Genomic DNA, 25,374 nt, shown 5'->3' with positions numbered 1-25,374 from the left:
GCCCAGCTAGGTGGCAACACCTTGCTGTTCTTGGTTATATTAAATAACTAAGTAAAAGGTACGTCTGAGAAGTATGTAGATCAAAGGTGGTATTCAGCAGGTTCTGGCCAATTCTGGAGAACCGGTAGCGGAAATTTTGAGTAGTTCAGAGAACCGGTAAATACCACCTGACAGGCACTGCCCCCATTTATTCTCTGCCTCCCAGCTCCCAGCTAATCAGGAGGAAATGGGGATTTTGCAGTAACCTTCCCTGAAAGTGGGGAAGGAATGAAGATTTTACAATATCCTTCCCCTGTAGTGGGGAGGGAATGGAGATTTTACAGTATCCTTCCCCTACCATGCCCACCAAGCCATGACACGCCCACCAAGCCGGTAGTAAAAAAAAAATGAATCCCACCACTGATGGGAGACTACCAATCCCTAAAGTTAAGGATTTGGGAAAGAAAAAAATGAACAAAAAACCCCCATCAAAACTAATCTGAAGGAAGTACCTGTATTATATTACTTGGATATGTTTGTGAAATGAATGGAGCTGAGCTTGAAAGATTATTATCTAATTTTTCAAACACATAAATACACAGACATACATGTCAAACTAAGCATGTCATCCATGCAGGATCCAATCTGAGTTGGTCACCGTGACCAGAGATTTAATCTTACAAGCTTTTGGACTTGTGCTGGAGCCCACCCGCAGGGAACCTCTCTCTGTGCGTATAGAGAGAGGTTCCCAGAGGTTGGGCTCCAACACAATGTTTTTATATTGTAATATAGTTTTAAATATTCTGCTTCTGTAAGCTGCCCAAGTAACTCTTATGTACAGTAAATAAACAAACTACAGTAAATAAACAAACAAACAAATAGAACAGCTTGGTAAGTATGCCTGGAAAAATTTATAATTTTGATTGAAAGGACACAAGAGGCAACAATGACCTAAATCTGAGATATTTAATATGACTTTATGCCAAAAAAGAAATATACAGATCATATTTTTGATCTTTAGCAAGTAACTGAGAAATAAATTTTATTGCACATTTTGTGGTTTTGAAAAAGGATATGATAAAGTGAATAGGCTTGAATTACAGAACACTGCACAGCTGTAAATTGATTACCGAATGTGGTAAGAATGCAATATAAAGCATGCATGAGAATAAAGAAATGGCTTGACATTGAGCAGGAATTAGACTAGGATGTATGAGACCACCTTGGTTGTTCAATATCTCTGTAAAAATGTATAAGAAATGCTTATGATGACCTTAGAGAAGTATTGGGGACATGAATGTACATGTAATTTTTATGTAGACAATACCATGTTGTTTAGTGTGAATTTGAAATATTTGTATCTTGTTAGCATGTATGATGCAGTATTTAAAATTATACTGATTTAATCTCCTAACCCTGGTCAAGATAAATCTGGATTGGCAACTGTGTGATACTTTCTAAATGACCAGGATCAGGAAGCATCCAAAATCATGGCCAAATTTTAGGTCATGACAGTGAAAGTCAGTAATCTAGCTAGCTTAGTCATAGGTACAAATACACAGATTTATATTCTGTATTTTCAACTTTTTTGTCTATGGCCATATATTTTAATAAAAATTAAAATTATGACAGGAAAAAAGCAGGCTTTTAAACACTCTTGTTAACCTATTGGAGCTGTTGGAGGTCATAAACAGCAATTTGAATTTTGCTCTCAAAGACTGGTAGGCTTAGTGTTTAGCTGCTAAGAGTATAATAACAAGTTAATATGCTGATATATAATGGCAATGAATAGAAAATGCAGGTGCAAGCTCTTTACAGTTTTCTCTTGCCTCAAACCATTTTTTCTCATATAATCATCTTTAATTTGGAGAGGGAAGCAGCCCAGAGATTTGTGATAAATATCAGAAATACAATAACAGAACACGATAGCAGTGTATTTTGGTTTCATTTTAAGAAGTTACAGCTGTTTAGAAGAATGCATTTTAATTCATTTGATGCATAAGTGCCTCCAAACAACAACTCATAAATAAGGATATTTTCAACCTTCTTCCTCAGAAGTGGGCTAATTACTAATTGAATGACTACAAAATTGTGCAAAATCTACGTTGTGGGTGGATTAAACAATATTCTTCATCACCAGTAATGGATTAAAAAACAGCAAATCATTCATCCTAAACACATGGAGAAATACATTAAAATCCAAAGATGAATACAAGTTATGGTCCTCCAAAGCATCTTACCATAATGAACATGGGGAGATTATTATTCAGTTAAGTGAACCAGCTTTGTCTTCTGACAAAGGAAGCCTGGCATTTATTTCCTCTTGTGTGGAAGAAAAGTTGGAGCTCCCACCTACATATTTCCTTTTGTGTGTGAAAAGAATTGGGTTTTAGCAAGCTGCATTTAACTGGCAGGCATATGACTTGGAAGTGTTCTTCAATAAGAAACATTCATGTCCTTGGAATGCAGCACCTTCCTTATGTGTGGCTCTGTATTTATAGTAGAACAACTTGTGAAAGTTCAGAGTAGAAATTCCATGCATTCTCATTTTAGTAACACCTTGATGGTAGGTGAAGAAGAAGATAGGTAGTTGGTATTTATTTCTCTTTAATCATTGTGTTCATCTTCAATGTATTTTCTAAGCATCTGTTTTGAAGAACTGAAACATCACAGGTATTTCTCTTTCCTGTTTTGTACATATTTCTGGTGCTCATCTGTATTTATTTAGGAACATGTGTTAGCTGCCCCAATCTGGCTGACTGGGCAGTATATGTGAGTAAATCGGTATAAAGTACTTCAATAATTAAAACAAAGGTAAAATCTCTGGTCCTGGATTGGATCCTGCACAATTAAAACAGTCCATTGCGACTCCCACATAAGCGCAGTTATACAATTAAGCAAAACTTTGGACTAAACTCAGGAATACGCCCAACATTTTATTTGTCTCTTATGCTGCCTATCACATTTCTTCCCAAGATTTTTCATTTATTGGTTAATCTTGACTTGGCTGTCAAAACTCAGTGCATCATACAGAAGAGTCTTTGAGGGTCTCTTTGCACCTCATTTTATCCCAGTCAGATAAGATATCTTTTCTCATTGTTTTTTCACACATTGTGTAAAGCCAAATTTCCTGTGTATATCAAAAGTCATTAGCTGTGGATAGCAATAGGAATAGCAATAGTGGATAATAAATGATAATAAAGACCACATGGTACACCAAGTCAAAATTAAATCACATTGTAGCTTAACATGGTATTTGAACTAGACCCATTTTTTAAAAAAACAGTTCATTTTGCCTATTCTAGCTTTTGTATGTGTTATGTGTGCATAAGGCACTGTGTTGTTAATATCCTTTGGCCCATTGGAACACATGATTTGAAAAGATCCATTAGCTGAGCAGAGGTTCCACTCCAAACTGGACCATAATCATTCTCATCTTTATAAAATGGTTACCAATCTCTTGGCTAATGTAGGCAGACATCTGAAGACATCCTTTCTGTCAAGATTATCCACCTCGGACACCTTACTTTGAATGAGATTTGTTGGCTTGTTTTTGAAGATCCACTCTATCCCATCTTGCGATTTACCCAACTGTGAAGATTTTAACAAGTAAACTGCAATATTCCTTATTGCAGGATATCTACCACATGAGGTAGATTTTTCTTCAAAGAAAAAAATACTGCAGGCATACCAATTTTGGTTAAACCAAATCTTGCCAATGGTTCACTAGACGAACATAAGCTTACTGAAGTGTTATGTTTGTAGATTATTTCAGACAACTATATAAGACCAAATGAGTCTGTATAGCAAAAGAATTGAATAGTGATAAAAACTAAAGAAGGTAGAAGAAAAATACCTACTCCAAGTGCAGCTTTAGTTGTTGATTATACTACTGCACCATTCGTCCTTGAAAGAGCAGTGTAGTGTAAGGTGACCAGACGTCCCGCTTTTGGCGGGACACACCCGCTTTCCAATGCATTTTCCCGCGTCCCGCCCGCTTTTTTAAAAAGCACACTTTTTTTGGCGCTCGCAGCTCCCGCCCATCAGCTGCTAGCTTGCTGGGCTGGCTTATCGTTCTGTTCTCTATCCTACCAGATGAGCCAGCCCAGCAAGCTAGCAGCTGATGGGCGGGAGCTGCGAGCGCCAAAAAAAGCGTGCTTTTAGCCTTTTACCTACTACCTACAAATTTAAGCCAGCCTGACTGGTGAGTAATCTAATTCTAATCGAATTTTCCGCTCGCCACGGCAGGAGGAAAGGGTGGGGCAGCTGCAGCCGCCCGCGGCAGAGAAGTTCCACGCGGTTCAGGGGCTCCCGCCGCCCGGCAGAAGCCCCTGAAGCGCGTGGAGGTTATCTGCGGGCGGCGTCCGTTCGTGATTGGGATCGATCGCCGGGGCAGCCTCTCGCTTCCGGGGCTTCCTCTCGCTTCCGGGGGTCCCGCCGCCCGGCAGAAGCCCCTGAACCGTGTGGAAGTTGTCTGCGGGCGGCTGCCCCTCCTCCTCCCTCTCCTCCTGCCTGCGGCCGCGAGGAGTCCGTTCGTGCAGAAATTGCCCGCCCCGGCTGAGTGAATTGGGATCGCCGCGGCAGGAGGAGAGGGAGGAGGAGGGGCTGCCGCCCGCAGACAACTTCCACGCGGTTCAGGGTCTCCCGCCGCCCGGCAGAAGCCCCTGAAGCGCGTGGAAGTTGTCTGCGGGCGGCTGCCAGCGCCCCCACCTCTCCTCCTGCCTCTTCGTGAATGGGATCGCTGCCTCCGAGAGCGTGGGAGCGGCTGCGAGGAGTCCGTTCGTGCAGCGCCCCCACCTCTCCTGCCTCTTCGTGAATGGGATCGCCGCCTCCGAGAGCGTGGGGGCAGCGGCAGCTGCCCGCAGACAACTTCCACGTGCTTCCGGGGCTCCCGCCGCTCGGCAGAAGCCCCTGAAGCGCCTAGAAGTTGTCTGCGGGGCGGCTGCCAGCACACCCACCTCTCCTCCTGCCTCTTCGTGAATGGGATCGCTGCCTCCGAGAGCGTGGGAGCGGCCGCGAGGAGTCCGTTCGTGCAGCGCCCCCACCTCTCCTCCTGCCTCTTCGTGAATGGGATCGCCGCCTCCGAGAGCGTGGGCGCAGCGGCAGCTGCCCGCCTGGCAGAAGCCCCTGAAGTGCGTGGAAGTTCTCTGTGGGCGGCAGCCGCTCCGCCCACCTCTCCTCCTGCCTCTTCGTGAATGGGATCGCCGCCTCCGAGAGCGTGGGCGCAGCGGCAGCTGCCCGCAGACAACTTCCAGGCGCTTCCGGGTGTCCGCCACTCGGCAGAAGCCCCTGAAGCGCCTGGAAGTTGTCTGCGGGGCGGCTGCCAGTGCACCCACCTCTCCTCCTGCCTCTTCGTGAATGGGATCACCGCCTCCGAATGCGTGGGAGCAGCCGCGAGGAGTCCGTTCGTGCAGCGCCCCCACCTCTCCTCCTGCCTCTTCGTGAATGGGATCGCCGCCTCCGAGAGCGTGGGCGCAGCGGCAGCTGCCCGCAGACAACTTCCACGCACTTCCGGGGCTCCCGCCGCTCGGCAGAAGCCCCTGAAGCACGTGGAAGTTGTCTGCGGCGCGGCTGCCAGCGCACCCACCTCTCCTCCTGCCTCTTCGTGAATGGGATCGCCGCCTCCGGGAGCGTGGGAGCGGCCGCGAGGAGTCCGTTCATGCAGCACCCCCACCTCTCCTCCTGCCTCTTCGTGAATGGGATCGCCGCCTCCGAGAGCGTGGACGCAGCCGCTGCCGCCCGCAAACAACTTCCACGCGCTTCCGGGGCTCCCGTCGCCTGGCAGAAGCCCCTGAAGCGCGTGGAAGTTCTCTGCGGGCGGCAGCCGCTGCGCCCACCTCTCTGCCTGCCTCTTCGTCAATGGGATCGCCGCCTCCGAGAGTGTGGACGCAGCGGCTGCAGCCCGCAAATAACTTCCACGCGCTTCCGGGGCTCCCGTCGCCTGGCAGAAGCCCCTGAAGCGCGTGGAAGTTCTCTGCGGGCGGCAGCCGCTGCGCCCACCTCTCCGCCTGCCTCTTCGTCAATGGGATCGCCGCCTCCGAGAGCGTCTCTTTGGTTCCCTTCTCCTCCTCCTCCTCCTCCTCCTCCTCCTCCTCCTCCTCCTCCTCCTCCTCCTCCTCCTCCTCCTTTCTGGAGCCCCTTCCTCAAAGATTTGGTACCAAAGCAATGGCGGTGAGGTCGTGAGGAAGTTGTGTCTTTTGGATTTTGCTGCACTGTTGTCTTTTCAATGGTTCTCAGACTGGTTGAACCTTTAGCAGCTGGGGTGATATTCTTTACTGTTAAGGTTACAATTGGATGTGTTGAACGAATCTTAAAAGATGAAACTTTTATTAAAACGTTTGACTTAACTAAAAACGTCTTCCTTTTTCTTCTTCTTCTTAAATATGATTTATTTATTTATTTTTACTTCAGAAGTTTGATGACTGTTGTACAAACTAATCCAACCTAAATGTAGAGGAGGAGAAGAAGGGGGGGGATTTAAAAAGCGCAGAGGAAAAAGAAAAGAAAGCATGAAGAAAACATAAAGAAAGGGATGGGAGGGAGGGAAGGAAGGAAGGCACTTTATGTTGAAACAGAAAATATTATATAAGGAAGAAAATGGAAATAACTTAGGAAGGAAGGAAGGAATTGCACTTAATATTGAGAAAAGAGAATGAAGGAAAAAGTATTGGAAGGATTGAAAGAAGGAAGGAACAAAGAATTACACTTAATATTGAAATGGAAAAGAAAATATAATGAATGAAAGAAGAAGTATAGGAAGGAAGGGAAGGAAGGAAGGAAGGAAGAAACAAAGACTGTTGAAACAGAAAAGATAATATAAGGAAGAAAATGGAAAGACGTATAGGAAGGAAGGAAAAAAGGAAGACAATGTTGAAATGGAAAAGAATATAAGGAAGAAAATGGAAAAAATTATAGGAAGAAAGGAAGAAATGTACTTAATATTGAAACAGACAAGGGAATGAAGGAAAAAAATATTGGAAGGATTGAAAGAACAAGGTTTTCCTTGTATGGGATTGATAGTGTCATTCTTAAATTTATTCCCCAAAATTTTTCCCATTTGTCTAGTTCAATGTTATAGCCAAAGTTCTGTGCCCATTTTATCATTGGTTCTTTTACAGTTTCCAATTTCCTCTTCCATTTGATACTTCAAGAGGAATTTGTATATTTTCCCTATCATCTTTCTGTCCAGACTTTGAATAATTTTATTCAATTTGTGTGGTTCTGTTTCAATACCATATATTTTAGTGTCTTTATTGTATTTAGTTTTAATTTGGAGGTAGGTTAGCCAATCACCTTTCATATTCTGATCTGCCAATTCTTCAATTGTTTTTAAATTTCCCTGTCTGTCAATTAGATCTCTGTATCTTAGAATTTTGTTCCAATCTGTAAAATTTGGGTGTGTCGTTCTTTCTGTTGGTGATAGCCAATTTGGGGTTTTCACATAGTGGATTTTTTTTATTTTGAGCCATTGTTGCAGTAAAGTTCTAATTAAATGATTTTGAAAGTATTTGTGCGTTTTATGTTTGTCATTCATTCCATAAGAAATTATGCCAGCCTGCCTGCAGGTCATGGCCTTCTAAGATCAGAATTCTTTTATTCTTTAACTCAATCCAATCCTTCATCATTGTCATTGTTACTGCAGTTGCGTATATATAGGCTCCCTGTGTGCTTCCATCCATCCCTACGAAGATCTGCTGACTCTGCCTGCCTGCTGGTAAGTGAGCTGGGTTTTTTCTTTTATTTTTTTAATGTATTTTAAAATAATATTTTATTTATTGTGCATATGATTTTTTAAAATAGTGTTATTCTGTGTTGATTCTTTTTTTAAATTGTCTTAAACTATTTTAAAAAAGATTCTATCCAAAATAAATTGAAACAAGCCATTTTTAAAATTTCTATGCACAATACTTTGAAATGGACTCAGGAGTCATGATTGACACTGAGTGAATTTGCACTTTTAATAATCAGGAAGATACAATGGCATTGAAAAAAGTGACTGATGACCATTTTTCACACTTAGCGACCGTTGCGACCATTTTTCACACTTAGCGACCGTTGTAGCATCCTCATGGTCACGTGATCAAAATTTTGTTTGGCAACAGATTCATATTTATGCTGGTTTCAGTGTCCTGGGGTGACCTTTTGACAAAAAAAATTTTTTTTAATAAAGCCCCCCCCCCCCCCCCCCGGTCAAGGGCGTCCCTCTTTTCCAATCTGAAAATCTGGTCACCTTAGTGTAGTGGTGGTTGCCATACAATCTCTCTTTCTATCCAAACAGCTTATTGAGCTTTTGAGTAACACAGGTAGATAATTTTTAGACTCCTTCCATATCCAAGATTTGTGTCTGATCTAGGACCGATCCTCATGATACAGTATTTTGGAGAATTTCACTAGCTAAGCCAATTAGGTTTTGCCCAATTGCTGCTGTAGAAGAAATGCTGAAATAACAGCTGAATTGTGTTTTGATAAATCCTTCTTTCACTGGTAATTTGTAATAGTTTACTTTAAAGAGAAGAATGCCAGAACTGTTGTATGACAAGGTGATTCTGTTCATCTGCTGGTTAGGCTTCTGGGTCTCTGCCCCAATGCCCTGGCTTCATGGGGTTGCTGAACCCATGTCAATAATGCCACAGATATCAACAGCATCTTGATTGTTTCAGAATTTAAGGACAGGTCTTACAATGGTTTGCCAAGAATCACATTCCAAAAAGTGGTCAAGTCTACAATAAAAACTAGATTAGATTTAAAATGTAGTTGAAATTAACATGCCATGGAATTTAAAATAAATTATTAATAGGATTACAGCCACAAAATTAATAATTTTATATTTTGGGAATCACATTAAAAATGATCATTTGACAACAAGTTTTGGAATCTTTCTGGAGGCCACATGCCTTTCTGGGAAAATAGCAGACTGCACACTTAATTTCCTCGGACGTAATCTCTGTTTTTAGAGGGAACAGTTCAGTTATAAAAATGAGTGTAACAAAGCAGCATTTGTGGAAATGGAATGAAGAACAAGCAATGAGAGGTAGCCCCAGGCTTCAATTCTCTCAAGCTGTTGCAAACAGCTGCTGACCAGTAAAGCAGAGAACTGTTTTCTTAGCTAAAATTGATGTTTTGTCAAACATGTGAGAAAAGTGACAGAAAGAAGGCAGAAAGTGGGGCAGAATCTGGTTCCTATTTTATACTGTAACTATTTCTGAAATTACTCTTCATATAAATTCATTACACACACACATCCCAACGTTTCTAGAAAGTCACCCAATGCATTAAAAATAATCACATATAAAATATACAAAGCGAATAATTACAACAACCATTTGTTTGTTTTGGTATAAGAATATATTATTTAAAAGACCACTTTAAAAATTAAAAAAATGTATGCAACAATGGTGGCACTTTAACATTTGTACCCATTAGGAAAAATACTAGTCTTTAGAAAAGGAATGTGAAAAGTGCTTGAGTAGTGTTAATTATTCAGCTTCATTCTTGATCCGTGCTGGATAATCCCACAATGCTTCAATGAACTTGCCAAACCGCTAAAGGATCTTTTTTTTATCAACTGTAATGCTAAAATTAAAAATATAAACATCATTAGGCTCAAAGAATAAGGCTCTGTTTGCTCTGCTGTCATAATACTGGCTTCTCATTCCCAGCCCATTTGACCATTTTAAGCTATTGTAGGTGCACTTTTCCCACTCCCCTGACCATTGAAAATTATTTACTGGGGCAGTCTGCTAGCCTAGGACAAAGAAAGTTGGCAAGAGAAGTGATGGTATTGGCTGCTGACTCTTTCCCCACCAAGCCTCTCATTGTATAGAACTACTCTGTGGGATCAGAAACCTGGCAACTAAAGAGCCCCCCCTCCCACCCCCAACCTGATGCTTAGTGGAAGAGCAGATGAAACCCATTGGAATCCACCAATCCCTTTAATTTTTTTCGTTCCCCATTGCAATTGTAAGGACAATGCCACTTTGATTGAGGAAAAATGGGGCCTTGCAACAACGTCAGTGCAAAGTATACTGTGCTGCTGCCACAGTCACCGGAGCAACCATTCAAAATTACAATAGCACTGAAAAAATGACTTATGACCACTTTTCACACTTGCGACAAGTTGCAGCATCCCCATGGTCACGTGATCAACATTCAGATGCTTGGCAACTGGCATGTATTTATGATAGTTGCATTGTTCTGGAGTCATATGATCATTTTTTACGACCTGACAAGCAAAGTCAATGGGGAAGCTAAATTCACTTAACAACTGTGTTACTAACTTAAAACGTCAAGGATTTGCTTAACAACTGTAGCAAGAAAGATGGCAAATTGGGGCAAAACTCATTTAACAACTGTCATGCTGAGCAACAGAAATCTGGGCTCAATTTTGGTCATAAATCAAGGACTGCCTGTAACATGGCTGTGGGGATAAACTCTATAATACAACTAACTAAGGAAATAGTAGGATTAAAGTAGACCAAGCAACAGACTCAATATAACCTTGTCAAAATAGAGTACTATTGGACTACAACTCTCTTCTACACTGCCAGCATGACTATCTTTCTAGAAGATAAAGACTGGCATATCTAGAGACAAGTCATATCTAATCTGCTTTAAAGCCCTTTGATACTAATATAGCTAAAGCAAATAATTAAATATATTTGGGTTCCACTGACATCAGCGGGACTTGAATGTACCTATTTGTATTTCATTAGATTGTGACTTTTAGGTTTCTTCCATTCTTAACTGCACTGTTACAATAATATTTGCTGCAACAGTTTCATTTTGATAAGCCAATTATAGAAACTACTCAGCTTACTATTTTTGTTACTGATTCTCTATTATTTGACCCAAACAAAAGGTAATCTGAGATTTTCCCCAAGGCACTTCTGATTAGGAAAATTGAATATATATACAAAAGGTAAAGTATAAAGCAGTATATGGGCGATAGAAACAATGATTTGCAAGGATAGAAAGATAGAAAGAGGTGTCTTAGCTGGTGTTGGCTTATATTAGATTTAACTAAGTTTCTCTTTTTTTCTTATCTTATGTCTTTAGTATATATTTTATTTTTTAATATTTATTTAAAAATTATATTTATAATATATTTATTAAAATGCTTATATTGTATATATATATCTAATATTGTAGCATGATAGGAAGATATGTATGTATGCGTGCAATGAAATTGGCTGGATTCTTTTAGTACAACTTTTTCCTATTTTAAATATTTCAAAGATTTGACTATTAAATATTTGCTTTCGAAGAATAAGTAGAAATTATTTTGATATGTAACCTTTCTTTGTGCTTTGCTTTTCATTTCTCTCTGGTTTCACATGTCAAACTTTCATTCTTCTTCTTCTGAAACTGAAATAAAGTAACTGGTTTGTTGAAAGGCATGTCATTTCACAAATCAACCATTCAACCACTGTGTTATTAAATATCACACATAAAATTATTACTATGTGTGGACCAAAAAGATATATGGAGTAGTCCCTGCAAAGGACTATTTCAAAGTCATTATAAGCTTTGTATTTATTTCCAATTGTTAGGTGTTCCAGCTAAGAAAAAAAAATACAGTAGGTTTTGCATAGAAATGTACTGTTTCTTACTGGGAGTTTCATAATCAAGATAACTCAAAATCCAGGGTAGGGCCAGACATTCTAATTAAGATTGCAATGCTCCTGCATTTTATCCTGGTCTGAAATTTTTTTGAGTGAGTTTAAAGTAGACCAATAGATGCAACAATGAGAATAATATTTGCATCAGAGATGCCCATAAAAACTGCAAGAGGCCCACTGTATCAGATCAATTATACAACTGCCCCAGCATTCTTTTTCTTGTATACAGTGGACCCAAATTTTTATAAGATCTCACAGAAAGGATGCAACTGGCATTCAGTGGTGTTATCATGGCTAACAGCAATCCAACATCCTGGCATTTTGGAACTTTACCTGCTCCCTTTTAAAATATTCTAGGTAAGGGCCATCATTACATCTAGTGGAAGTGAATTGTATGGATTAATTGCACACTGCTTAAAAAAGTGGAAATCACTGGATAATCTGCAAAGATTGTTTTGAGAAGAGAGGATAAAGGGAGCTTTCAACTCCATTTTTCGGGATTCTTATAACCTTTTTCTCCCACCAGCTTCCCAAAGTTTCCTACTTCTGTACAGAATCCTTTCCTAAAACCAAATTTCAAGGTGACTTCACAAAGTCTGCTCAAATGCAATTCAGAAAGAAGGGCAACCACAGATGTGGAATGTTGTCTTTCTGGCAAGATGTCAACATGATGATTTATTAATTGGAGGTTAAAGTGCCCCCAAAACACAAAGTACATTTTCATGTGGTGGGTGTTTTTTTTTTTTTAATGGACTGCTTTGAGAATAGCACTGAACTAAATCTACAGTAACTACTTAGGTAAATAAGGAAATCAGGCCAGAAGCCATGTAACTAAATAATTAGAACTACAAATGTTATTAAACTTTTGTCCTATGTTTTGTGACTCTCACCAAGAGGAGTTTCCTTATGAAATAAAAAAATGGAGAATTTTCTCCAGAAAGATTCAGTCTTAAACATAAGTGAGGATTAAGAAAAAAATTAGGAAAGTTGAAAGTCAAGAAAATGCAACAAAAATCAGAAAGAACAATAGCCTGATTTTTATTAGCACGAGTTCCAAAGTCTTAGAACAACAAATTGGAAAGACCATGTATGTTGCCCTGTACAATGTTGTAGAAAAATCTTTAGCCTTTATTTTATTTGCCTGCTAAGAATTTTTAGCCACCTAAGCAAAATGCTGCCTTTTAAGTATGCTGGTAGAAGTGGGATATAACGTCTGCAAGCCTATTTGATTAGTAGGCTGGCTTCACTGGTCATCACAGAAATCTACTTTGTGTTAATGTTCCCATTGTTTCATTATTCAGTTTGAAGGAACAGCCAGTTAAAATGAACTTTATCTTATTGGGAGGAAGACTATAGCCTGCTCAGCTTTCTGATGCACAACATAAAATATGGTTCACAGGAACTATAGCTGTCATTTCAAACAACCTCCAGAGTGGACAGACCATAGACCTTCTAGATATTAGTCACTGTCTCCCACACAGATCAGCACATAGAAACAAAAATAAATCATACAGGTTACACAGTTGATATCATTCATGTCCTCCTTCGCAACCAGAGAGTAGAAAATAAGGCTTTTTAAAATAGAAGTTTGCTTCAAAGCCAAGAAGAAATGTGAATTGTAGGGATGGAATAAATTTGAATATAAAGGCCAAGACTGCAAAGTGGACTGGGAGGTCAAAAATAAAGGGAGGGCAGTGGCAAGAATACAGAATGGACATGCCCATTCAATCAGCTAGAGTTGAGCTTGACTCAAGGGAGATAATACTTGGTTATTACACATATTGCCTACTGAATCTTGGATTTATATAATTGCCATTAGGGAACTGAGCTACCAAATATATTGAAATTGTTAATCGGCAGACAGATAATTAGCAGCTTCATGTGATCTCACATGAAGAACCAGATGTCTAATAAAATCATGGCCAAAGCTCATCAGAAACTGATGAAATAGGCTGGCAAGATCTAATAAGATTTCATAATTTTAACATTATTTGAATTGGGTGAGAAGAATGGGAGTATACTTTAGAGCAGGGGTGTCAAACTCAATTTCATCAGGGTTGTGTTTGACCTGGGGGGGCTGGGAGCATGGCCTACTTGACATCACTTGTGTCAGGGCCGCCTGTGGTGGCCCAAGAGCCCTGTCGGCGAAAACGGGCTCCCAAGCTCCGTTTTCAGCTGCAATGGCTTCTTGCAACCCTTTGCCAGCAAAAAAGGAGCTTGGGAGGGCATTTGCAGTCCTCCCAAGCTCTGTTTTTGCTGAAAGAGACACCACGGGCAAGTCCTTTGCTGTTTCTGGGCCAGACCTAAGCAGCCCGTGGGCCGGATCCAGCACCTGGCCCTTGAGTTTGACACCCTTGCTTTAGAGCTATCTAGGAACCATTTGCCAAGCATTGGTGTTTGAAAGCCAAGTATACAGTATATAATTTAGCACTTTCTAAAATCTGTGTTGAAGACAATTAACAGAGGAGCCATAACTGAGAACCAACAGAAGCAATACTTGGCGCGGTAAGCAAAACTAGAGAAAAAAAGGGCCGTTAGAGCCTCCAGAATATTTGTGGACAGGTAAATTTCTACTTATTTGTCTTTGGGGAAGAAAATAACTCTCCAAATGTTTCATAGAGATGAAACATACTAGAATAGCATTAAAAAGAAATCTGCACAATATACAGGAATGTGTCGTCGTCCCCCCACCCCCCCCGTGTGCTATAGCAGCATAACCTATGTTGGCAGCCCTAATCACCATTTTGCACTCTTCACTATGCTTGAAATATACCTTTTTCTAGGACATCATAGGAGCAAAATAGTGACTATCACACATATCCATTCACACATAAACATTGGTTGAATAATGTTTGGAAAAGCAAACTAACCTGCTTTTTTAAAGAATAAGTCAGAGAAAGAAATACTTCAGATATTTTTCTAATGTTTTAAGTGCAGGCAGACTAAAGAAAGCTGGTTAGAAGAGAAGTGGGATACAAATAAGATAAAGAAATACCTGAGAAGGTGCTGTCCTGACCTCTTTCATAGCATCATCTATTTGTTTCAGCTCCTCATAGCGATCTTTGGATTCCCAAAGTGGCTGGAGCATTACGTCTTCAATTTCTGGAAAAAGCTAATATAATGGAGAAAGAAAAGGTAACAGTGTTGATTATCACTGATTTAAAAAATATGCTAACATTATAGCCTCGGGAGCCGAGGTGGCGCAGTGTTTAGGGTGCAGTACTGCAGGCCACTTCAGCTGACTGTTATCTGCAGTTCAGCGGTTCTAATCTCATCGGCTCAAGGTTGACTCAGCCTTCCATCCTTCCGAGGTGGGTGAAATGAGGACCCAGACTGTGGGGGCGATATGCTGACTCTGTAAACCACTTAGAGAGGGCTGAAAGCCCTATGAAGCGGTATATAAGTCTAACTGCTATTGCTATTGCTATTATAATGTATATGATGGAGAAGGATTGGGACTAGGATTGTGGGAAATGGACACCTGTATTTTACAAAAGCCTGAGGAAAAAAATATTAATTAAAAAAAGATAAATTGTTCTATTAAATGAGGACACCATTTTAGTTGGTCAAATGGGGTTTGATTATATATTCCAAGTCCCTTACCCTTGTTACAGTTTCAAACATTGGAATAAGAACAAATTTGAGGAAGCCAATCTGTGCTGTTGGTTTTGTCACTTTGTCTCGGTCCATAAAAGATGCCACTGGAAGGCCTTCAGACTTTTCCCGGTCACTCTACAACAAATATAACAATGTGTCATAGGAATGTTAATACACAAACCATATCATTTATATATTTTAGTTCAATATTTAATGCCACTTATGTAACCTGCCTTTTAGCCCAAGCAGAAATTCCTAATTGCTGCTCAACCAGAGAAGAAGTATAGTTTCAGAACAAGAGTCCCAACTGATAACTGTTTCATAAATATCTCCGAAATATCTATCATACAATGGGACCTCGGGTCACGACCACAATTAGTTCCATAACCTTGATTGCAACCGGATTTGGTCGTGACCTGAATCTAATTTTCCCACTGGATTTTATGTAAATACAATCAGTCCGTTCCAGATCCTTACGAACTATATATTCATTTTTTAAAAAAGATTTTAAAGCACAAAAATAGTTAATTATGCCATAGAACTCATAGTGTAATAGTAAAATTCTTTAATAACAAAAATGTAAAGTCTGGCAACACGCTTAAGCCAAAAATGAATCAAAACAAAGACTTAAACGGAGGCCTGAAAACCAAAGAAAACAGACTTTATTCTTTGATCAAAGTTAAAGTTCTGGGTAAGAAATTCCAAGCACATGCACAAGAGACATAGGAGGAAAGTTCTACAAAGCATGAGACGATGCGGTGTCCTTTCTTATACCCACAAAAGTCTTAGTTCTTAGTATTCTAATTACTCTAGTCATATAATCTAACTACATTGCAAAACTCAGTCATATACCCTAACTTAGATTTACATTTTCCTACAACAGACAGATTCCTTTCTGGCAGTGTTTATCTTTTGTTATCTTTTCCCACCTTTTGTCTTCCTAATTGGCCATTCGGTTCCCTATTAACAGTACAAAAGGTGTGTGGATTGCTCTGGTAGTTTGAGATAGAGCCAATTCCTGGACGAAAAGGGTGTGTGGGGTGGCATTCAGCGTGGGTCCCTAACATACAACAGGAAATTTGGCACTTAAAGAAAAATGGCACGGAAGGGGAAATCAGCTGAAGCCGCATGTCAGGCCTGCAGCGGTTCCTTTAAAATCTTTGGCCTGCCACATTCTTATTAAGGGGGGGGGGGATTTAGCAAAGGGTAGAATGTGCTGTTTTCAAAATAAAAAATTCCTTCCTAGAAGCTCAAGGTCATTTTTTGTCTCCCAAACCTTTACACCTGACCGGAAGCAGTTAGGCGTAGACACCAGCATGGAAGAAGATTGGACCATGTGATGGACTCTGGGTGTGGGGACATGATCATGAACTTTTAACTGGGTGGGATTCTGATGTAACTTCCAGAGTCGGAATCGCATAGCACTATGCCAACATGCCTGCTTTATTAAATTGGAACTTTAAGCATAGTTTGGCTTCGACTCTGATTTAATTTTACATGGTATTTGGAACACTTACACCGCATTTGATCGCCACCCGAGTATGTGTTCACAACCAGAATAAAAAAAATTGTGAATTTTTTGGTTGGAACCCAATTTGGTTATGGTCTGAGCCATTTGTGATCTGAGGTCCCACTGTACCTGGACTGGAAACGTGTAATGTAGAGAAGAGTGACCTAACCCTTTCCTATGGATGAATAATTTGCCCCCTGGAATTATCTCTGACTGTTACTCATGTATGTCTCGATTTTTTAAAATAGGAGACTGATGTATACCTACCTCCAAATGAGAGAGAGATACTAAATTAGGCCCTGCATCAGTTTTTTTCTTCAAAATAAAAGGGGAAAATTAACTCCACATCCAAAGTACTGTGCATCAATATACAGGTGATGCAGATTAATTGAAAGAAGATCTAATCTCTCATGAGCTGCTATTCTTTTCTGATCTTATAGTATACATTTATATTACAGTATGTATAAATGTTTCTGTGTTTATAGACAGCAGGCAGACATACAGATAAACATTGACATGAAATTGTTGGTCAAAATTAGTTATTTTCCAATAAGGGAAAGATCTTAAATTTAAAAAAAGCCTCCAACTCTTCTTCCTCTTTTCTGTTCTCAGTCACTAACAAACTTTACTTGATGTACATCACTGTGACAGCCTAATCTTTGGCAAACAAGCCATTCCTTTATATTTACCTATTGCTACCTACAATTGCCTCCAAAAGAGAGGTCTACTAAAGTGATCTTTCCGAAATAACTTGACTATTCTATTAAAAACTACTAGACTTTCCTTTCTTTCTCTTAACATTATTTCACTGATTCACTGAGTCATGTAATTCAGCATCTACCACTTGACCCACTTAGGCTTCCTTAGCTGTGCTTTCTATTGCCTCAAATCTGACCTGCTTGAGTTTCTTTCAAAATATATATATATGCTGAGCTGACTTGGCAGAAACAATTCTCAAGAGAGAAGCAGCAACTTTCTATTAACATTTACCCTATTTGGCTATTATCATCTTTCTAGTTGCAAACTGCAGCAATCTACAGTTAGACACAAATCTTATTGAAAGTATTTTTTCAACATAGTGGATCCACAGAATCAGTCCAACATATTTTTTTTTGTAGAAACAAAAGACAAAATGATGTCCCAAACCTCCTACTTCATCATCTATGTGCAGAAGGCAATCAGCCTGGCTGCTGAATCTTTGTGTAGCAATAACCAGAACACAACTTATACTGTCCACCCTAGAGGGAAGCTAGCTAGGTTTTGGTACGATGGGAAAGACAAGTTGAGCTTGCAGATTCTTATGTGAAAGGGAGCTTGTGTGGGGATTGCCTATGCGGTTTTCCACTTTTCTGGTATCCACTACCACTTTCTAATTATGCTTTATAACAGAACCAGTCCTGTGATTCTAGCATGGCAGCATTGTTATTGAATAGACTTCAGATGGGATTTAAAAATATAAATTATTATGGTGATAATTGTGTATCTTTTTACCTGCATAAAATATTCTTCCAATAAGCAGTCCACCCATGGTTCTGCTATTTCCTTTGGGCGAACTTCGTTGGAGATATCACAGCACTTGATCAATATCATCTTCAACTGAAAGCAGCAAATCAGTTTACAATGTGAGATCTTTATTTTATTTGCCAGTGTTTCTTACACTTTGTTGTGGAAAGTCAGCAGAGAAATTATTACTAGAACCAACAAGATTTGTTTGAAACAATGGACTCTCTGTAATGATCCCTGTACTGTATAACAGGAGGGGGGCCCTTTGTTCTAGTTGCCTGCCCCTCTTTTGCAAAGAGTAAAACATATGCTTACATATCCACCAAGCCAAGGCAGCCTGTCCTCAACTCACCTGCTTTCTTGTTCACTGTAGAAATTAAAGTGATAAAAACCGATATTCCACAAAATGATGATTTGGAGTTCAGCATTTTGAACATGGACAATAAATGGAAATTGTATGGTCTACAAGAGGTTCTACTACTATAACTCCCAGAAGTTTAAACAAGCACAGCCAATGCAGGGCTGTGGAAAGCTGGCGGCTCACAATAATCTGAAGGGTCACAGATTCACCATACATAGGTAGGATTGCTCTGAAATAGTTATATTATTATTCCTGGCCCAGAATGAGACAAGGTCAGCTTCATGGGAACTGTGGTTGCCAAGCTATTCCAAGGATGCTATAAATGATTAATGGAAAAGTTCAGCTTTAAGGCCTGCTAAGCATTTTTCATGCATTTTTCCATCTCTAAATTATAAGAAACCAGAAGACTGAAGTTTTTGGATGTACGTATGGAGGTTCCAGGAATCCAGAAAAGGATGTCAGGTTGCCCGATCCTGAAAGCAAGGTGGTATCTTTTTATTGATATTTAAGCCGGGTTGGAGAATCCTTTCCATCTGAATAAAAGCTAAATGCAAATAAAGAAAGAAAAGCATCTTACCTGAGTTACATGTTCCTCATTTGAATAGGCAAAGTCATTTAAGATTTCTTTGAAAGAATCCAATATTTCAGCATGCTGTGCCATGTCTGTTGCTAGGATTAATGTAATTATTCCCTATATTGTTTAAGAAAAAAGAAGAAACAGTTTATGTTTCTTGAAGTAGACCTATTTTACCTTTCCATGTATTTCCCCCCTTTTTGGACATGAGATATTCTGAAGAAGGAAGCAATTTTGCGGAAAAACAGGACAGAATTTTGCTGAAACTCTATGCTAGGAATTTTTTTAAGGAGCTATGAGCTCATTATCTTTATTTAAATGAGCTATTCATCTTTTTTTAATGAGCTATGGAAGGCAAATCTGGATCAGTTCTATAATCACGATGTTAAGTACAAGTATCTTGCAATTTCTATTAGCCACACAAGGGGAAACATGTACATGTATGTTTCCCCCTTTTCTTCATGGCGGGCGGGTTGATCTAGCTTTAGTGCTTCTGCATGAACTGAGAACTGCTTTAACAAAACATCAAGAATCTGCATAGCATAACATGTTTTTTTTTTACATTGTTCTGTGATTTAAAGCATAATGTGATTTAAAAAAAAACTAATGTGTGTTATGTTATGTTACACTGTGCTATGTTATACCTCTTCTCTTTCCTTAGGACTTTTACCAAAAAACAAAACTTGCAATAAAATCAGTTAAATATATTAATATAAAAAACTATAATATTTTTCCTAATATAGCTACAATATCCTTCACCAAATTGGTGCCATTTTCTAGTTGTGTTAAGCTACACAACTATTACTAAGAATTATTTCTACTATGATAACTAAGGATGATGTGTATTGTATCTAATCTAATTGAAAGGCACCAGCTTGTCTATGAGGTACTTATTTCATTAGGTTTGACTGTTGATGCTGCTGCTATTGAATTTCTCAAATGAGAGATGCTGATTATCAAAGATTCCCAGGAGAATATTATTTTATTTCATTTTATTTTATCCCACCTGCTCCTAATCATGGGCTCTGCACCATCCCTTGATTATTATTTTTACCAGTAACTCAGGGTGGCGAACATATTCATCACGCTATCTTCCTTTGAAATAGTGGCGAATATCTGTAGCTCAGGTGTATGATGAGGGTGAATATTCATTCTCGGAACCTACCCACAAGCTTGGAGAATGAACCTTCACTATCCTCCTCCTACTTTTCCCATAACAGCAATCCTGGAGGGACCGGGGTAGTGGTGGTCCAAAATCACCCAGCTGGCTTTTATGCTAAGACAGGACTAGAACTCATGGTCTCCCACTATCTAGATACCTTAACCATTAGACCAAACTGGATTTCTTGCTATGTTTTACTTTCTAGCTCTAGACTTTGAAAACTTTTTAATTAATGTTACTCTTGGCATACTCAAAGATCTAGTCCTCTTTCTGTTTCATATGTTTCAGAGAGCACTCGAGACATTTCAGTAGAAAAGGCTTAGATGTTAAACTCTCAAATTTTCAACCCATGGAGATAACATTTGAGGGAATCCCTGGCCATCTATATAATGTATGTCTAACATCATGCCTGGCCATCCCAAAGGTGCTTTTTCAAGAGGCAACTGGACTTTGTTTTTCTTTGAAGATGTTTCGCTTCTCATCCAAGAGCTGAAGAAGCTTCTTGGATGAGAAGTGAAACATCTTCAAAGAAAAACAAGAAAGTCCAGTTGCCTCTTGAAAAAGCACCTGTGGGACAACTGACCTGGATGACTGAGAATCTTCATAAACATCAAGCCTGGTCAATAAGAATTTAGAGCATTGTAGTTAAACATAATTTTGAGTGACACAGTCTTCTTAATCCTGAGACATACCAGTTGAATTCAGTTGCAGTTCTCTGTGAACCCCAACCATACATTTGGACCCATACCTGTCTGATCCGTTTGAACTGTTCATTATCAAGATTGGATAAAATGTTGCATTCTGCCTGTGCAAGGATCTGGAAAGTCACTGCACAGTGATGATTCTCTAGTGGGGAAATATCATTGTAGCGCACAGCTAGCTCTGTTCGTGCATTGATCTGGTACCTGAAATAAACCAAAGGCATAAACAGAAATGTGCTAAATTAGTTTATTTCTACAATGAAATAAAAACAAGGAACTGGGAAATAATAAATTCCAGTTGAAATGTAGAAAACAGAATGTGAAAAGATATGAAAAAAAAGCTCAAAACTTAATGCATCTCATATGGCATATGCTCTTGTGGGTTTCCTCTCTTCTGCTCTCCATTCCATACCACAACAGCATCCTTGGTCTTCATGGTGGCTCTTAAGACTTTGGAAGTAATACTGATGGATGCAGTGAAAGAAGGGAAACAGGAAAGCCATAAAGTCCAAATGGTTTTCTGTACACATCAGGTTTGGATTAGAATCACATAGTTTGAAACTGGATGTAACAAAAAGGTAGACACGTGTATTTAAAGTGCAGTTTTGCATACTCTACTGCTATAGCAGTTATGACTGCAAAGAGGAAATTGCTTAATAAACTAAATCCTGCAATGGAAACTCTGTAGCAAAAATAACCAAGTTTTATCTATGTGTGTCTGTGCATGATGGCATATACTTTTATTCTTTTATGTTGGGAATTAGTGTTCCCTTAGATCTTGAACTATAGCATTTAGTTATATCTCTATTTATTCCAATACATATTCTTTATTTTAAGCTTTCAGTTTTCTACCTTTGAGTTTCTGATAGCTTTTAAAACAATATATACACAGGAAAGGACCAATATGAGAAGAGAGTAAAAGATCTAGTGGGCAGTCAGTTCTACTGGGTTTTAGTATTATATCTGTTTCAGATCTCTCTTGAAGTAGGAATTATTGTTTTTTTTAAAAACCCACAATCTTTTTGAAGGGGAAAAAAGAGATACAGGACATAATCATAAGCTATTAAATCATATATAGTGCCAAGAAGTGTCCTAGGAATGTTTTGCAGAAAGATTCAAGGAATCACATGGAAATAGAAATGTGGTTCTGGCATTCACTAACGTTCACCTTCTGATACAATTTCCCTTTAAGTTCAGGTTGCTGCCTCTCGTCCAAATGCCATCTCTTCACTTCTCTCAATTTAATTTTGCTGCTGTTGTACTCGGGAGGCAAAATGTTTACAGTACATATTCAATATCCTCATCCATTAAATATATAGCTAATTTAGAAGCTACAGTGGGATGTGTTCTGTTTCATTTTTGCAATGTTCCTTCATCTTTTTACAATCCAATCAACCATTTCAATGCCATTTATTTACAAAATTGCAATATGTTAACATTTTTGTTATTAATCTTTATAATTCTATAAAGATATGTGCCCAAAGATACAGTCATCATGCGTTGTCTGTTCGGATGCTTTTTTAATGCAAACCAATTGTAAGATGTTAGTTCCTTCTGCAAGATTTTTTCTTAAAATACATTTCTTACCCGTACATATAGAGTGACACATACTTCTATAAATACATTACCGCACAGCTTTAAAAAACATGTTTGAAGCCAAGGGCCAAAATAGATCACGTTTATTTTTCCCAGATCTAATAAAGATGTACACACATATTATGGAAAAAAAAATCCTGATTTGGCCATGTGGTCCCATTTGGGGTTTGATTAACTTCCTTTTTTAAAAGATGTTCTAGTGGCTACTCTAATTTGCTTAATTCTTATACTCCAGCAGATTATTATATCCTGCTAATGTAAATAGCCTGAAATTAATATTCTGTGTATATTTACCAGGCAGCTGAGTGATGTAAGATTCTTAGGCACCATGTACTACAGAAAGACAATGAAAGAACACAATTTAGTGTATTATCACTATATTTTTTGCAAAGCAAGGTGAAAGATTTTTTATTTTTAATTTTTTTTCTTTCCCCTGGTGCCAAAATAATAACTACAGCCTTTAGTATTATACATTTCACTTTAGGCAGTGCAAATTTCTATTCCACTAATGTCTTGGGCCAGCATTCTCAGGAATTGGGTGGAAGATCTCATGATGAAATTCCTGCAAAAGGATGTTGCATAAGGGGCAACTCGCCACAGCCAACTCACCTTGGGACAACTTGCTTCAGGACAATTTAACAATTCAATTTAATTATTTAAAATAAATAATTATTTTAATTTTTGTCATTCACATTTCATTCTGTGTCTCCTTTTTCATCCTTTCTTTAATGATTTCATTCCACCATTTCTTTGATGTTAGTATAACTCTTGTCCTGCAATGCGTTGTCCTACGATGAGTTGGTCATGGCAAGTTGGCTGTCGTGAGTTGTACGTGAAGAATTGTCATAGACCCATGTTTAACATGCTACTTTCAATTATATTCCATTTCTCTAAGCAGATGCTATACACCTTTAATTCTCTTCCAAAATAATACATACGTGTTATTATATCCTGGGTGATCCAGATCATGACACACTGATGCTGTCATTAGCATTAAGATATCCATTCTGGAAATCTTTGCCTAAAAGAGAAAAGAGAGAAAATACAGTCTTATAATTTTATACAGCTTTTTCAACAACAGAAGTACACTTAAATATAAGAAAAATAACATAAAACAAGATTAAGTCAACACTTAGTGGCTACATTTATTGTAGCAAGTTTAAAGATCCTTTTTCTGGCATGACAGTCTAGCAAATCATCCAAGTCTGGCAGTGATGTGTAATGAACAACAAGTTGGAGAGGAAACGTTGGATCTGCTTAATCGTGGATAAATTTTATTTAAATGCAAAGGTTTCTCAGCTTGCAATATGCTGTGCCAGGATTGATATTAGTTAAGAAAGACATTTATTTTAGTACTTTAGCACTGGGGGACTTTAAAAAAAAATTCTGCTACTTGCTTGAGAAAATAATTTGGGATTACACAAGAAATTCCTCTTGTTTCAAATAGACAATATCATTAATTAGCTTGCCTTGTATTATACTTGTCCTATCAGTCAAAAGTCTTGATCAGCTTTTATTTCTTTTCTTTTTAAAGGTTTTTTTCGGGGGTGGGGGGCAGGAAGGATGGTGAGAAAAAAAGTAATGGGAAAATATGGAAGTGTTGCAACTGGGAAAATAAGAACATATGAACCAATTATTAAATTCCATGAATAAACATGGCAACTGTGTGACAAAAGTCTCATCTGATAACACAATTGTTCTTGTATTGGCCACTCAAGTTGCATATCTATGCCCACAAATATAATGGACATGATTAACTTCTGTATGAAAATATGAGTTCTACATATTTGGGGTAACATTCTTGACTAGATAGTCCTCAACTTACAACAGTTCATTTAGTGATTGTTCGATGTGAAAATGGAAAAAAAGTGACTTAGGATCATTTTTCATACTTATGACTGTTGTGGCAGCCCCATGGTCATGTGATCAAAATTTAGATGCTTGGCAAATAGCTCATATTTATGACTGTTGCAGTGTCCCGGAGTCATACGATCACCTTTTCGACCTTTTGACAAGCAAAGTAAATGAAGCCAGATTTAATTAACAATCGTGTTACTAATTTAACAACTGCAGTGATAGCAATAGCACTTAAATTTATATACTGCTTCATAGTGCTTTACTGCCCTCTATAAGCGGTTTAACAGAGTCAGCATGTTGCCCCCAACAATCTGGCTCCTCATTTTACCGACCTTGGAAGGATGGAAGACTGAGTTAACCTTGAGCCTGGTGAGATTCTAACTGCCAAATTGCAGGCAGCTGGTAGTCAGCAGAAGTAGCCTGCAGTACTGTATTCTAACCATTGTGCCACCACAGCTCTTCACTTAAATGTGGCAAGAAAGGTAATAAAATGGAGCAAATTTCACTTAACAAATGTTTCCTTTATCAATAGAAATGTTGGACTCAATTGTGGTCATACGTTGAGCACTACCTGTACCATTTAGACTAGAAAGGGGCAACTCCTTAAGATAGTGTGTAGTGTGAGATGAACTAGAAAATCCATCCCCAACTAGAATGGCCAGGACTGAATCAGGCAGCACCTCTTTCTTCCCACCTGCTTCTTAAGGCAAAAGTAATTCTCTTTTGGCGCTGAGCCTGACAGTTTTGAGACACAATCAGAGAATGTTGAGTAATTTGGTGTTAGTAAATTAGGAATTCTAGATGTTATTGCCTATCACAACTGGAGGGCACTGTGTTGGAAATGGTGCAAGAGAATGGCACAAGAAGTAGTTCAAGCAGTTTGGCCCACTCTGAATTTAGATGAAAGAGGAAGCCA

At 38.9% G+C, this 25,374-nt stretch overlaps 1 protein-coding gene across 4 annotated transcripts in view; it reads right to left on the bottom strand.

The window, feature by feature from the left end:
* Nucleotides 1-8,218: 8,218 nt before the first annotated feature.
* Nucleotides 8,219-25,374, bottom strand: part of PDE9A (phosphodiesterase 9A) — an 82,213-nt gene continuing 65,057 nt past the window's right edge. For 3 of the 4 annotated variants that reach the window (XM_014063945.2, XM_087721702.1, XM_014063954.2), the window contains 8 exons: nt 23,540-23,622; nt 21,053-21,209; nt 19,146-19,259; nt 18,196-18,300; nt 15,201-15,329; nt 14,593-14,709; nt 11,273-11,343; nt 8,219-9,552 (listed from right to left, as the gene is read on the bottom strand). In XM_014063945.2, the coding sequence (XP_013919420.2) occupies nt 11,293-11,343; nt 14,593-14,709; nt 15,201-15,329; nt 18,196-18,300; nt 19,146-19,259; nt 21,053-21,209; nt 23,540-23,622 (756 nt within the window). In that variant the 3' untranslated portion in view covers nt 8,219-9,552; nt 11,273-11,292. The remainder of the gene's footprint in view (nt 9,553-11,272; nt 11,344-14,592; nt 14,710-15,200; nt 15,330-18,195; nt 18,301-19,145; nt 19,260-21,052; nt 21,210-23,539; nt 23,623-25,374) is intronic. The other variant, XM_087721701.1, reaches the window with a different exon arrangement.

This window comes from Thamnophis sirtalis, unplaced genomic scaffold (genome assembly GCF_051295495.1).
Source record: "Thamnophis sirtalis isolate CommonGarterSnake01/CBP01778 unplaced genomic scaffold, rThaSir2_p1.2 scaffold_8, whole genome shotgun sequence".
Classification (NCBI taxonomy): Eukaryota; Metazoa; Chordata; class Lepidosauria; order Squamata; family Natricidae; genus Thamnophis; species Thamnophis sirtalis.
This window is presented reverse-complemented; position numbering and strand designations above follow the sequence as displayed.